Source organism: Pararge aegeria, chromosome 16 (genome assembly GCF_905163445.1).
Source record: "Pararge aegeria chromosome 16, ilParAegt1.1, whole genome shotgun sequence".
Classification (NCBI taxonomy): Eukaryota; Metazoa; Arthropoda; class Insecta; order Lepidoptera; family Nymphalidae; genus Pararge; species Pararge aegeria.
Genome location: NC_053195.1, coordinates 1,206,302 through 1,222,872, shown reverse-complemented (window position 1 = coordinate 1,222,872; position 16,571 = coordinate 1,206,302). Strand labels below are relative to the sequence as shown.

The 16,571-nt window shown below is 37.4% G+C and overlaps 1 protein-coding gene across 1 annotated transcript; it reads right to left on the bottom strand.

The window, feature by feature from the left end:
- Positions 1–10,122: 10,122 nt before the first annotated feature.
- Positions 10,123–11,786, bottom strand: LOC120630661. The gene is made up of 2 exons (XM_039899925.1): positions 11,601–11,786; positions 10,123–11,494 (listed from the first exon to the last, which is right to left on the bottom strand). Exons 1-2 carry the CDS (start codon positions 11,637–11,639, stop codon positions 10,157–10,159), a joined length of 1,377 nt encoding a protein of 458 aa, XP_039755859.1. The 5' UTR covers positions 11,640–11,786; the 3' UTR covers positions 10,123–10,156.
- Between the last annotated feature and the right edge of the window lie 4,785 nt (positions 11,787–16,571).

Sequence of the window (16,571 nt, the reverse complement as noted above, 5' to 3'; positions counted from 1 at the left end):
TCCACCAATCCACACTGGGCCACCTACGGCCTTAACCTCTTCTCATTGTGGGAGGAGGCCCATGCCCTGGAGTTGGCCGGTAACGAGTTGATATGATGATGATGACTAGAAATAAATGAATATTAAATTTTGAAGGCAGGGATTTAATTTCAATGCCATGCCTAACAGTTCAGCCCACTAGCATCTTAGACAATAAACAGGTGAGTTAAAGTAATTTTAGTTAGAATTAAAGTAACTTATAGTTGAATAAATAAAATCTTAGTTTTGATTAGCGCAACTATAGATATGCTTGATCAACCTCAAACACAATAAATAAAGTGTTACAAAGTTTAACATTAATTGTTTGTACAGAATACATTAACTGTTCAACGCCCTTTATTCTTTAAGAATTGATTGCAATACGTGAATAATAAACATTATGGCGGTACATTAACGTTTTATTTGAGTTTTTATAGAATTATGACTTCTAAAATTTCTAACATAAGAATTCCAATCCAAGTAAGATTTGAATAAGACTTGGATGACCGTTTATCCAATGAAACATATTCTACAATGAAATTTTATATTTTCAGAATGATGTAATAGGAATTATAATATGAATAACAACAATAGTATGGACATATAAATACACTAGGTGTTGCCCGCGACTTGTTTTAGTTTTTAAAGCATATTTTAAAGCTCGAGTTGAGCTAAAAGTAATACATTAAAAAAGAACGCTGAGCAAAAATAAATAGTAATGCGGGCGGGCAGTACTTCTCGGTGTGTCACTGTATATTATGTACGTTAAATGATGAAAGTTTTCTTTATTCCACTAAGAGTAAGCCCTTGCCTAGAATCCCACCAGGTGGTAAGAGATGATAAAGTCTAATTGTCTAAACCTTGACGCGGGAGTTAGTCAGGACCTAAAGAAATGGCATAAAAGGAACAACGATGGCTCTCACAGGCGCTCAGTGGAAATGGAGTATTCAATATCTACCTCTTCACAATAGGAAAAGCTCCAAATGAAGAATGTTTCTTCACTTATAGACACGCTAACTCACTCGGGGACACGTCATTGCCGGTTTTATAACAGGATTTGTAACCGGAAAAAGTCGCAGGTAACTGCTAATTAAAGATATATATATCTAATATATATATATATATCTTTAATTAGCCAGCAGCAATAAATAAATAAATAAATACACTACGACAATACACACATCGCCATCTAGCCCCAAAGTAAGCGTAACTTGTGTTATGGTTACTAAGATAGCTGATGAATATCTTTATGAATATAATACACGTAAATACTTATAATACTTATACTCATAAACACCCAGACACTGAAAAACATTCATGTTCATCACACAAACATTTTCCAGTTGTGGGAATGGATTGACAAAAATGGATATTGATATATATATAGATGGACAAAATCAACAAATAACCAACGTTCCCTAGTTGTTGTGGCAGACACGCTCACGTTTAACAAGACACTGCCCTCGCTAAATGTACTCTATTGTTCTTAATTTGAATAAATACATTTTTAACGATCTAACTGACTTTTAGATCTACTAACAGCTTCTTATTCCAACGTATTATGGTTTAAAATGTCATAATAGAAAACAACCCTTTACGAAAAATCTTGGGGAGTTACTTTTTTGCACTGACAGGTTTCGAGGTTATTACAATCGCATAAAGGTCACAATCGCTTGGCGGGTGTATCAATTTACATTGAATAGAGTTGTAAGGAAGGATTAAGTGCGATTTGAAAGGTGACTTTTTGTTGGCAGATAATATCTTAATATGTTTATAATAAATGGGGGTTACGCGTAATCTGTAACTGTGTCTACGGTGTTTTGTTAAGGTTTTTTTCATTGATGATATTTCGCACCTTTACCGTGGTTATTCTATAGGATAAAATTTGACATGGTGTGTTTTAAATGGATACTGTCTGTTTGCGGAAAGAATCTACGAAATGTATTAGTTACGAGGTAATCAGATTTATTAAAATGTTGCGTATCTTTTTTATACCACCACAATTTAGCCCTTGACTGGAATCTCACCTGCCGGTAAGTAATGATGCATTCTAAGATTGTTGAGTTTACAACTTATATTAAAACTATACCCGAACGCTAAATCGGTTAGCGGCACGCCTTTGTCGGTAGGGTGGTAACTAGCCACGGCCAAAGCCAACCAGACCAGACCAGAGAAAATTCAGAAATTATAAATGCCTAAAGGCCCCAGCCGGGGATCGAACCGGAGATCCTTCGGCTTAAAACCACAGCGCTGGTAAGCGTAGTCCACCACGCTGGCCCAGTACGGATTGGTGGACTTCACACGCCTGAGAGAACATTATGGAGGACTCTCAGGCATGCAGGTTTCCTCACGATGTTTTCCTTCACCGTTGAAGCAAGTGATGTTTTAATTACTTGAAACGGTTAGAAAAGTTACAGTTGCGTGCTGGGATTCGAAATCGGACACCTGAAAGTGAATCAGAAGTCCCAACCACTATCACCGCATAGTCCACATAGTCCCAATCACCGCTTCTTTGTACCTTTTGTATTTATTAAATTAATCTGTTTACTATGTTATGTAAGTACTTTTAAATGTGTCTCATTGCTAGAGACTTGATAATTACACCTAATTAAATAAGTACCAAATTCACAAAGTCTCAAAAGCAAATACATGCGAATACTTCTAAAGGTGTCGTAAGTTTTAATGTCGAACGATTTCAAGAATACACCCCATGGAAGCGTGAATTGTATAGTTTTTGTTTGGATTTCATTAGTTTATGCGACATCACGAGCTGAATGTACTGATAGGGATCGGATGCGGGTTCGATTCCGTTTGGTGTCTTTATGGAGTTGGTATGAATAATGCGACTGTTTTGTAACGGAATTCGTGTTTATTTAATGTTGACCCTCTATGACTTAGTACAGTGGCTTTGTTAAATGGTGCTGGGTTCCATTACCAAAGGAAGTTGATTTAACAATCTTTAAAGATAAGTCTTAGTCAGACTAAAATTGATTGGTACGACACGAAACAATTTTAGTTTTAGTTTTTCCGTTAACGAATTCTTATTACCTACTAGCCCTGAGAATATAAGGTAAGATAATGATAAATGTCGACCTGGCGCAGTTGCTAGCAGTTTGGTGTTATCAGTGTAGGGCCCCGGCTTCGATTACCTAATAATCCATTAGCGTCAATTTCTCTGCTTATTATTACTTTGTTTTACGTTAACTGCGCTCGACCAATCACAAGGCTTGCTTAAACAGGCGCTTCTTATTATTGATCACACGCATGACGCAAACTCGTTTGGAGGTTTCAGCTAAACTCCACAGTTTGTCCCTGCCTTATGAATAACGGGAGAGGTTCGTTACGGATTCTGTGCTTATTTTATACGTCGATGGTTAGATAATGTTCGCTTATGCAGTGTCTTGTTTTATTTCACGGAAGATAGGAAGGAGTGAATGAATGAATAGCCTAGCCTTGTTAGGGCTCCAGGGCTCCAGTCTCCCTTTCCGAGGACCGATTTATATTTTCCGGTGCCATGATATTCTGATATAATTTCTTGGATCTATACCCACCCTTACGCAGCCCAGCCCATTTGTTAACCAATAGCATCCTTTTGGAAGATGTACTAATATAAGTAGAAAAAAAATTGTAGCTATCAAAAATACCTTCTAAATATGTTTGATGGTATGTATCTATTGGTGGGATACGTTTCCACGGATGCACTTTTCGGCCTTTCATGATCTTTTGTAGGTACTCTAGATTTATTGGGACAAAGGAAGTATCACACAAGCATTTTCCGGTAGCTGGTGGGTTATTTATAATATCCGTGGAGGAAGCGAAATATTTTCCATTCAAATGTGAAAGCACGTAGTAATTCTAAGTAGGTAATTCTATTCTAGTTATATTAAATTGAGCTTCAATTTGAGCGAACCATATCGACGACTTCTCCGCCCAAAATGTTTTGTCTTTTAATACTCTCTTTGTTAAGTTTTCTGTCAGGAGAGTTATTCGAACGGGCCACCAGATATATTCTCGGATACGGAATCAAACGATATGTTAAGCCAATAATGGTTTAGCATAACGCTCAATTCCGTATCCGCGTGCAGTCATAGGAATTTCCCCCTGGCACGAGACCAATGCAAACCACAATAAAAGTCCAATTGTGACGGGTCGTGATAGTATTTCAAATACCTGCTTAAGTGTTTACCACAGTTTAAATATTTCAAAATCAAAATTTATGTTTTTTATGAGTCATCATCATCATCATCATTATGTGTGTGATGTGTTCCAGTGTGAAGGTCGTGGTTGGCGGTGTTCAGATATGTTCCAGTGTGAAGGTCGTGGTTGGCGGTGTTCAGATGTGTTCCAGTGTGAAGGTCGTGGTTGGCGGTGTTCAGATGTGTTCCAGTGTGAAGGTCGTGGTTGGCGGTGTTCAGATGTGTTCCAGTGTGAAGGTCGTGGTTGGCGGTGTTCAGATGTGTTCCAGTGTGAAGGTCGTGGTTGCCGGTGTTCAGATGTGTTCCAGTGTGAAGGTCGTGGTTGCCGGTGTTTAGATGTGTTCCAGTGTGAAGATCGTGGTTGCCGGTGTTCAGATGTGTTCCAGTGTGAAGGTCGTGGTTGCCGGTGTTTAGATGTGTTCCAGTGTGAAGGTCGTGGTTGCCGGTGTTTAGATGTGTTCCAGTGTGAAGGTCGTGGTTGCCGGTGTTATTCCAGGGACATGAGGTTTAGAACCTACGCCACAGGTTGATAGACTCAGGGCGGCACTTTGTAGCATTGGGTAAGCATCATAGTAATCACCGGTGGTAGGAGTCACTACACACAGACAGACTTGTCGTTCCAAAAGTGCTTATATTAGGCATTATATTTTTTTATTTTTATTTAATCATGTCAATCAAATTCAAAAATGTTTTTTTCATATAGACCTTCACATCACAGGCACTTAAGAAGCGTTCATACGTTTAACATGTTAACACTAATGTTAGGTGATGGTGATAACTGCATTCGTTACCTTAAAACTAAAGCTGGGATGATTCCAAACGCGCCCAGTCTCCTCTCAGAATGAGAAAGTAGCTCTTTGTCATTCTGAGAGGAGACTGGGCCGTAGTTGACGGCCGATTGGCGCAGTTTGCAGCGACCCTGCTTTCTGAGTTCATGGCCGTGGGTTCGATTCCCACAACTGGAAAAATGTTTGTGTGATGAGCATGTATGTTTTTCAGTGTCTGGGTGTTTATATATATATTCTAAGTATTTATGTATATTATTCATTAAAATATTCATCAGTCATCTTAGTACCCATAACACAAGCTATGCTTACTTTGGGGCTATGTGGCGATGTGTGTATAGTCGTAATGTATTTATTTATTATTTATTATTTACCACGCTGCCCAAGTGCGGATTGGTAGACTTTACATACCGTTGAGAACATTATGGAGAACTCTCAGGCATGCAGCTTTCTTCACGATGTTTTGCTTCACTATTTAAAACAAGCGATATTAAAATTTCTTTAATTATTAAAATTTCTTTTGCTTATATTAAAAATGCACATAACTCTGTAAAGTCAGTTATGCGTGCCGGGTCTCGAACTTGGTCTGCATGGAAGGAAAGCTGGAGCCTTACCCGCTAGGCTACTACCGCTTCTTGAGTTCGCTTTTTTACGAGTATTTGCATGATAAACATTTAAAATTCCGTCGCCTAAGACGAAAAATACGGATGATTTTGAGGGTCTAAATGACGCTCGAAAATCGTCCTTATTTTTACATAGTGGGTAAAAGTAAAGGAAGCTAAGAAAAATAGAAAAGCTTTACGCATACTGACTGAAAACTTAATTGACAAAACGCCCGCGCACGTCTCACTTTACACCCGTGAAATATTGCTAGCTCACAAACTTTACCCATTTTCCCCAATTTATGGTAAACGTTTAGAACATTAGAGGTAAAATAATTACTGTCCTAAAGTAATGAAGCGACTAACAACCTGTTCGAGAAACACTACTAAAGTGGAGTGGTTTTCAATAGTTCAATATTAGTCGTGTACACGGTTTGTGTATGCTCTTAATTCTGTGCTTGGAATAATACATATAATAGGATATTTTCAATGTCGAAAGTCGAAAAAAACTTATTTTATGTATGCGAAACTGATGTTGATAGCTAGAACTTCTTTCACACAACATTTTCCCAATCGTATCATTAGAAGAGAAGAAAGTGATTTTTTTTCTCGCAAGTATGATTAAATGCGTATGTTGCATTGTTACACTCTCGGCTTTCGCAGGATGTTCGCTTTTAGCTCACGTGCCTAATACTACCTCACAGTAAAATGCAATGTAACATACTTGATGCATAATCTACTATTGCATTCCTTTTGTAAGGAGTACCAATATTGTACTAAAGTATCTTTAGCATTGGCACACAAAGCATATAAATAAGAGGCTGTTTTTAATATATAATGCCCCCACCCGCGCCATAAGTCTCGCCGAACAACACGCCATTCCTAGCCCGTGTGAAACCCCATACTGTTAATATATTACGGAATTATTCACGTTATCATGTCGCATCTAGTATTTATTGTGGCCATATTGTGTCTGGCCTCTTCCCGGTGGCACCAACTAATCAATTTGTTACATTTAAGTTGTGCTTGTTGAATAATCATTCTCAGAGTTGTGATCCACTGCTGGTCACATTACTCTTAATTCACAGGAAGGGATCTGAAGTACCTGTCCCTCCAACCCTGGTCTAACTTGCATCCATTTTAAATAATGGAAATGGAGTTCAAAAGGCGGCCTTATCGCTAAGTAGCGATCTCTGCTAGGCAACCTTAGGATTAGGACAGCGAGAACGGACAGGTGGTTTAAAATTTTTATAAACCTACATTCAAATAGCTAGTTTAGCATTCAAAAAAATGAACGAATAAGAATAAAATAAAAAATAAATTTAAAATAACATATAATCAATCATATTATTTACAAAAAATACTTGAGAACATATAGATAATAAAATTGAAAATAAACTAGGTACTAAAAGTCTTCATCAATTATCAAGATAATATGCTTTTACTTCGTTTTTAAATGGTAGTAAGACAGTTAAAATTTTAAAATAAAATAAGGGGCTCCCATACAGAAAATGTATTTATTCCCCCGTTATGGATAACGGCAACGGCGATAATGATAAAGGTAATTCACAGAATATTTAGTTATATATCCATCCATTTAACACCTTAAGAGTCTCAGAGTAATGCCGTTGTTGGACGGACGGATGGACAGACGGACATCATCAATAGACAGTTCCCAACGAGAGGTTTTGCCACGCAGTAGATAGCAGTTTCGTAGACGGTGCAGTTACGAATATTCAAGTTTTTTGGCCTCTCATCTCAAGGAATGAGGGGTCGATTGGTGGGTGCAAGGACAGGTTGAAGAAAAAAGGGAAGGGCGGTCACCTACTCTTTGGACAGATACGGTGAAATCGTTGACCCAGACAACTGTGGTCGAATGCTTTCGACACGTTACCAACCGCCAAAAGTGGAGGAGACTCGCGCGGGAAGCCGTGCGATCCAATATATAAATATATAAGTTTAAGTATACTACGACAATACACACATCTAGCCCAAAGTAAGCGTAGCTTGTGTTATGAGTACCAATATGACCGATGAATATTTTTATGAATTATATATATAGTTACTTAGAATATACATATAAACACCCAGACACTGAAAAACATTCATGCTCGTCACACAAACATTTTCCAGTAGTGGAAATCGAACCCACGACCTTGGACTCAGAAAGCAGGGTCGCTGCAAACTGCGCCAATCGGCCGTCATTCAGACCACTCTGCCAAGAGTGCACGACTAAGAAGAAGATGGCAGAAGTAGCACAGAGGACGCTGCTGTCCGTTCTCCGTTGCATTCCCTAAGTCGCCTCGTATGACACCCGCGGGAAGTGGATGGTCGGGTCGGTGACAAACGGACATGACAAAACTAAAATGAATTAATTTATTGCAAGGAGGCCTACTTTATAAGCACATTTGAAACGTCAAGAATGTCTGTTTGAAGTGACTACCGCCGGTATAAAAAAGAAATAATTCATAAGCCATGCGACAAATAGCATATCGTCTAAATCTGCAAGAAGGGAACTTTGCTCATTGTGAGGGGCCGGTCAAGGCGCGGCCCGGTTCACACACAACAATCGCCTCTGTCTTTGTGCGCTTTTTATTGACGCCGCTGATACTTGATACGATTGTTTCGTGCCCACTGTTGTGCCCGCAACATTGATATACTTCAACATTCAAAAGACTTGCATCTAACTCAGATTTTTAAGGGTTTAGTAGAATAAGGATAGCTCAGTAGAAAACTACTAACGATTAAAATAAATCTTAATTCCAATGAAATAGCATTGTATTTTGTAACTATCGTTTTCCTACCGTTTCTACTCTGTCGGTATTTATGGCTATACTAGCTTTAAAGCTTGATCGGAAAATTTTGTTTTGGATGAAGACTGATTAAAGTAAACTGGTAGTGTTCTTGGTCACATCTATGTTTGATGAAAACCGGTTCGAGATGTCTGCCGCCACAAAATGGCGGATTGCATATTTTTTCACAACCTCACTATGGATATTAAATGAAAGTTCTTGACTTGTAATAATAATACACAATATACACTTGTTTCAAATTTAAGATGGCTACACATATAACATAACATTTATAATTTCCACAACTCCCTCAATATGGGTATAAAATGAAAGGGATGACTAGTCGAATAATTTATAATAAACACGGGGTTTTTTTTATTTTCAAATAATTTTATACTTTGTGATTCCTAAAACATATTATTTTATTTCATATTTGTACTGATATTTTTAATACGTCATGTTCAATAATGTGAATGATTATGACAATATCTAAAAGTGTGCGAAAATTAAGTTATTAGATTTCATACTAACGTGTTAGAAATATGTTAAAATTAGCAATATATTAAAAATTAACAGTAAAAATTGTCGAAAAATAGTTACATTTTGCATGAAATTACCAATCTTTGGTTACGTATATCAACACCCTGATATTAAATTACGTGAACTTGTTAACTAGAATTACCTAATTTAAGTACGCCTCGAACTTTGACCGTGACAAGTTAAATTAAACTAGATGGGTAAGGTTTTCTGCTATTGTTTAAAGTTAAATAACATTCACTGATTGACATCAGTTTTAACTCAAATCTATTCTAACTAAATCGATATTCTAATCCTTACTAATATTATAAATGCGAAAGTTCGTTTGTTTGCTTCATTGTCTTTTCTTCACTACCTTACTAAGCAATAAATCCACTTGAACTTCTTTTGATAGCCTTATTGAAGGAGTTGGGGAAAAATATAATAGGAATTTTATAGTGACCGCCATCTTGGATTTAAAATTTATCATAGTGTATAGTATTCTTCAAATCAAGCCCTTTCATTTGTCATACCCACACACCCACGCACACATACCCACTTCCACACCCACACCCACGCACACACGCACTCACACATGCACACACACACGTACGTACGCACACACACACAAACACGCGCGATCGCTCGCCAAACGCACGCACACTACCACACAAACAAACACCCGCAGACACGTCAAAACTTATAACGGTGGTGTTTTATAAACGCGGATGACGCCGGTAACAGCTACTAGTTATAAAGAATAGTAGTAATATTTATAAATAGAGCATAAAATAATGGAAGCCATCAAATGAAATATTTATTACCAATTAGTTGGCATCTCATCAAATTGCCATTAAAATTGTAGCAGTAACAAGAACCGGTGCTCCTAAAGACACGTCATAACAAAATTAATGGACACTAAACAGTTAATCACCTAATCGATTTATGTAATATATTAATATTAGATGGCTATTTATGGTACTACTAATTTGCGAGGTGGTGCTGCTTGCCTAACGGGTCGTATGGAATCATGGACTTCTTTGTATACAAAGTCTTAGTATAGATACATCAACTCAGTTGTGCGCGCGGCCCTATGTGTGGGTAAACCTTGTACATATACAGTGACTTTGTGTGCGTGACAAGAGGTACAGTCGGGTACAAATACAAATACAGTTATTTACGGGTTATATACGGGTTTTTTTTTAAAAAAACAGTTATTTGGTAATTTAATGTTTATTTATTGAACATTATTCTGAATCGCTACTTGAAAAATCAAATGATGAATTTTCGGATTCGCTGCTCTCATCAAGGTTAATTATGAATTCTGACTCCATGTCAAAATGTCTATAGTATTCTTCTTCTTTCTTTTGTACATGTCGACAAGTATTACCCCACATCCCTTCATCAATTTGACTTAAACATTCATTTATGAGTTTCATTATTTCCGTCACATTTTGGTCGACATTACGCGAAGCAATATAATTTTTTAAAATTCCCCACACATTTTCTATGGGGTTTAGTTCAGGATGATATGGTGGCAATCGAAGAACTTTTATGCCATATCGCTGAAGTATGTCATCAATCTTGTAACAGATATAGTTTTCTTTATTTTTTTTAATCAAATCATACAGTTCAATTTTTTTCATATCTTGATTAAAAGCTATATTTTTTTCTGTCAGCCATCTCTGCATTTCTATTTTTTTGGAATTCGAATTTGGGGCTCTGTCATTTTGAACGTTATGGTATGAGGCATTATCAAGCACAACCACAGAGTTAGGTGGAAGATTCGGTACTAGACGTTCTTTTAGCCACTTTTCATAGTTTTCCGCGTTCATGTTAGAATGGTAATCACCAGAAACACTATTTGCTTTGTATGTCAATAGTGCGTTAGGTACGAAACCTTGTTCTGAACCAGCATGCACAATGATAATTCTTTGTCCTTTCGACAGGTTTCTCTTTAAAGGTGGTCCATCTTTATTACCCCATCCTTTGTTTTGAACATGATTAGTTAAGATATAGCTCTCATCTGTATATACGATACACCGATTTTCTTGACGGTATCTGAGTAAATTTTTTAGGTAGGAAAATCGTAGTTTTAGGATGTCATGCCGCTCTATAATAACACGTCTGTTATCCACAGTTTTTCGCCATTTGTATCCCAACTTTAACAAAGCTGTACGCAGAGTCGAAATACTTCCATCATAGTTAAGTTTATCTTGAAATATTCTTTTCAACTTTAGCAAGGTAGGTAACTCACGATGTTCTAAATGGTAATTTTGAATAGTGGAACGTATAACATCAACGTTAAAGTTGTCTAATTCTAACTTCTTTAAACGTTTTTTACGGTCTTTATGCGGAGATTTAAACTTAGAGTCAGATTCTTTTCCTTCAGCCAATATATTAGTAACTGTTCTCTCTGATACCCCCACTGCCATTGCTGTTCTTTTCCGTACGCTATTTAAATGTTCACTTAGTTTCGATATTAAAATTGGACTTGCACTGCAAACTGGATCACTTACTAGTTCCAATATATCTCTCGCATCTATTTTCAGAAATTCGTATACCTTAGCAATGGTTTCTCGAGTCTAAAACAATAATACGTAAACGTCAACAAGGATATATTTTTTCGTATATAGAATCATAATAAATACCTATTCATTACATCTAAATTTAAAAATAAAAAATATTTACCTGACTCCTTAAACATTTTTTCCGTGAAGAACTAGACATTTTCGTAAACGACTGTACCCGTAAGAAAAAGCGATAGGAACACGTCTTGCTCGAACGACGACTGCCGCGTCACTGCCACACGAATGAAAGTTGTATATTTACAAGCGCACGCACACATAGGGCCGCGCGCACAACTGAGTTGAAGTATCTATACAACGTTATTGCAATTTGTGAAACCAGCTTGTATTTACGATTTTCTCTCAAAATGATAAGGATTAGGAGTAGGGTTACCAGGTCGTCAATCCTAATGCTGGACTTGACAGACTAGCCGGTTTAGCCAGACATTTCCGGATGCCGTACATTATTTAGGATTTTATGTCTCAGTAGTAATAGGTATGACAAAAAAAAGTAAAATAAAGCTTAATACGAGACACAGTCAACTCGCCTGCTTGCTCGTTTGCTAAATATAAAAAGTATAACAAAAGCCGGACAAGCCGGACACCGTTTATTTTTGACACCCAATTGACATGCCCAACTATGTCCGACATTACACGGATGCCTGGCAACGCGTCGTTTAAGGGGTAGGTAGATAAACGAACTCCATGAAAACTGGCAACGCATCGATGGCTTCTTTAGTGCTATGTTCATAGGTAGCGGGTACTACGTAAATTAAAGTGATTTAATTTTTTTTATCAAGAAGTTCTTATGGAGTTAAGATATTGCCCTTATCACCCCGCGTGCCTTGGACATGCCTTAACGTACTCTACGTTAAGGCATCGGTCACCAGTAGTATCCACTCCTACGAAAAGTTGTAAAGAGTTGTGAAGAGTTCTACAACTACTTGTCCTACAAATAAATATTAACATGCCGACTTCAACAGCGAGGCTCTCCAATAAGTCGAGTTTTTTATCAATATAAATTATCTTTAAGGCATAGCCCGTTACTTTTTTCAAAAAATAAAAAGTTCCTTTGTCCACCAATCCGCACTAGCACCAATCCGCACTAGTCCTCATTGTCGGAGGAGACCCATGCTCTGTAGTGGACCGGTAATGGGTTGATATTTTCTGTCCATCTCCCGTCCGTTGCTCTCGTTATTTGTCTGGCCCAGATTAATTTAAGGATACATGCTAGTTTTGCCGCGTCTATTATTTTCGTGCATACTTCGTCAAAAAGATAGGAATATACATTAGGAAAACTAATGTATATATTTTCAATTCTATGTTATATTTTAAGGCCTAGTATGCTCTTTTCCACAGAATGATGAACATATATAATCGTTATTCAGCCATTATTGCAAGCAGTGCATTGTGTCCTAAAACAGTGAAAACGCCCCGCGCATCTCACTTTACACCCGCGGAATGTTGCTAGCTCACAGCTTTTTCTCATTTTCCCTTTTTTATAATAAACGTTTGAAACATTACAGGTAAAATTACACTTTTAATTGCTAAATGGCATCAAGTCACTAATCGTTGGTTTGAGAAACAATATTAGTCGTATATACGGTTTCTGTATGTTAATTCTGTGATGTGACGTGATGATGATGAATATAAATATTATGTACTACATGATTTAATGAAGTACTTATTATTACCTACAAAAATCCCAAGGAAAACTGCCGGTTCCCATAGGATTTGTTATAAAACGTTAATAACGCATACGAAGTCACCGGCAACAGCCACTATGATATAAAAAAGGTAGGCCTGCTCCCATCATGGGGACATTTAACAAGTTAATGATGTTACCTTATAAATTATCTTATTTCACGCTTTTAAAATTGTAGCAGGCATAACACAAACCGGTATTGATGGAACATGACAGAATTAATGTACATAATGTTTCTAATTATCGGCCCGATTAGATTTCTTTATTAATTTTATTATACTTTGAGTCATAAGCGGCTCTTTAATGTTATATTTAATATTAATGGGATGGGACTTTGAGAATGCCTGAGTTAAAGGCGAAAGATAATCGGCTGTGGACAGGCAAAATAATCAGTAAATATTGTCAAGACCTTTAAGATTAATGAAAAAAAATGGCGAACACTACAATATATATGTTTATTTAAATGCATCACCTACCTCTCTTGAGCTGTGTTTAACGCCTTTGGTTGCCTGAAAGAGATCGCTATGTAGCGATAAGGCCGCCAAATTGTATACTTTTTGTTAAATTTGTATTTATAATGTATTCATTCATTCATTCATTCATAGTAGTGTTCGCAATTTTTTTCTTATTTTACTACAAGTTAGACTGCTCTAGGCCAGCTTGTTGGACCGCGGAGAAATCCCTTTTCATTCCGGAAGAGACCCGTGATACACACCCGACGCAGTATGGTTGATAACCTAGAATCGAATCCAACACCCTATGCTGAACCAACCACCTCTTATCCGATAAGACACCTCTTACCTGATGAGAGTTTATGCAGTCTAAGCTGGTGGCCGGCCAACCCGTTAAGGTATGACAATTTCATGAAACCTATAACCCTTAATCGGTATGTAATGCCGCATATAATACATAACCCTCATTCAGCCATTAATGCATGCAGTGCATTGTATACAAAAACAGTGAAAACCCCCCGCGCACGTCTCACTTCACACCCGCGGAATTTTGCTATCTCAAAAACTTTTCCCCATTTTATGGTAAAAGTTTAGATCATTAGAGGTAAAATAATTACTGTCATCTGCCTTTTCGAAACACACTACTAAAGTGAAGTGGTTTTTGATGCTTCAATATTAGTCGTGTTTCACACGGTTTCTGTATATTCTTAATGTGTTAAGAGGCGTTATATCGGAACACTAAATTACTTCGACTAGAAGAAAATGTATATAAAGCTAAATAGGTTTCCACTGTAGGTACTTTTACCCACCGGCTCTTCAACTGATTAATTGTAATCGTACGGAACCCATTAAACCTGCATCGGCAGCTTCCCTCTTTCCCACATAACCGTCGTACCGTATAAAACTATACATATCCGGAAACGGTATTTAGTGAACAAATTTTTCCGAACATCGCCATTGTTCAAAATTAGTGACTTAATTTTTCTACTCAAATCTCATGTTGTGATTAAATAATACCATAATACTATCATTATTATGGTTCAAGAGCCGGTGGGTAATTCTATGAAGGTACCTGATTGGTTAACCACGACAAATACTACGACAATACAAACATCGCCATCTAGCCCCAAATTAAGCGTAGCTTGTGTTATGGGTACTAAGATAGCTGATGAATGTTTTTATGAATATGGTACACATAAATACTTATGACTTACACCCAGACACTAAAAAACAATCATGTTCATCACACAAACATTTTCTAGTTGTGGGAATCGAACCCACTCAGAAAGCAGGGTCGCTGCCCACTGCGCCAGGCGGCCGTCAACTGCCTTGTTGGTGGTTGGTTTATCATGGGTGTAGGATTCGATTCCGGGTTATCAACCATACTGCGTCGCGTGTGTATCAAGTGTCTCCTCTAGGAATCAAAAGGGATTTGCCCGCAGTCTAACACGCTGGCTAAGTGCTGATAGGTAAACTTAATACACCTTTGAGAACATAACAATGCCCCTTAATATTAAATTGTTGGTCCCGTCGAAAGGGAGGCTAAAATCTTAACCACGAGGCTAATATACTTGCTCCTTAGATAATACATATTACTACTACGTTCAAGATCATAACGTTACCTACCTGGAGATTTCTATTAATGTTTGGCTCATTGCTTATTATTATTTATTATATTGAAATTTATTCCTATTTTGTATAATAATAAAATATCCGTATAATAGATTCGTTTTAAAGTATAATAATAATAACAAAGACGTAAAGTAAAAATGTATAATTTGAAAAAAAAAGTAAAACGGACTGTTTACTTATAATCTTTTTCCCAATAGCTCCGTGAAACTAGCCACCGGCTCTTGGAGCACGATCTGTTAAATCGACCGTGAGAATCGACACTGGGACTTCATAACGAGGATTATTTTAATCTCCAAACTTTACTACAGCGCAACTGGTGATTAATGCATTTCCATTAAAAGTGAGCGTCACCTCGCGTTCACAATCGGAGGCCAATAGAAAAATTCACGCCGATAGTAAATACGTCACTGATAATCTATATCTATGATAAAAAAATAAAACAGCGGCGTCTGTGTATAAGGAATTTATGACTTCTGTAGCGCAATGGTGAGCACTGTGGTTTTATAAGCTCGATGTCCAGTGGGGGAAATTTGGGAATTTGTAGTTTTTGAATTTTCATTGGTCTGGTGGAAGGCTGCGGCCGTGGCTGGTTACCACCCTGCCGACAAAGACGTGACGCCAAGGCTGTAAGCGTTCCGGGACGATGTTTCGTAGAACCCGATAAGTTTTATCCATCCTTAGGTTACAAATTACGAAGGAAGGTAGGTAGGTATACAAATGATATGTGATTATGCTTTGCAAAAGAGTATTTGTTCACAAAAGTGACAACCTATCTATTATAAAAAGTAGCTACTCATGCATGAGTGCGTGAGTGTGTGCGTGAGTATGTAGGTGTGTGCGTGAGTGAGTGTGTTTGTGTGTATGGGTATGTGTGTATGTGCTCATGGTGTATGTAAGGCACAGTGTGTGATCAACCACAAGTCATGTATTCAATTTAAATAATACGATTTCCTTGAGATAATATTATTGAAAATATCCATTTTAAGTAAATCCACGCGATCCCCGTGGTCGTATAAAACGTATGTATCCATCTATAGTATGCTACTCGTAGCTATCCCACTGCGAAATTTTGTGAAGTAATCCAAATATGGCTAACAAACAAACATACTCCCGCATTTATAATCTTAGCATGGCATTTATAGGTAACACCGCACTCATAGACTAGTGTAACATAAATAGTGGCAAACGAGAATTATCAGGCCATGATCGTAGGAGCCGGTCGCATTCACACCGAGCGGCACGTGATAAATCGACGACATTTATCTATATGCGATTGTATCAAAATATTTTACTTGATCTTCGGGAT

Bases quoted from the DNA above. Each gene is read 5' to 3' on its own strand.
- LOC120630661 (XM_039899925.1), bottom strand. From the start codon at position 11,639: ATGTCTAGTTCTTCACGGAAAAAATGTTTAAGGAGTCAG. The intron at 11,495-11,600 runs GTAAATATTTTT...TTATTGTTTTAG, and splicing joins AAAAATGTTTAAGGAGTCAG to ACTCGAGAAACCATTGCTAA.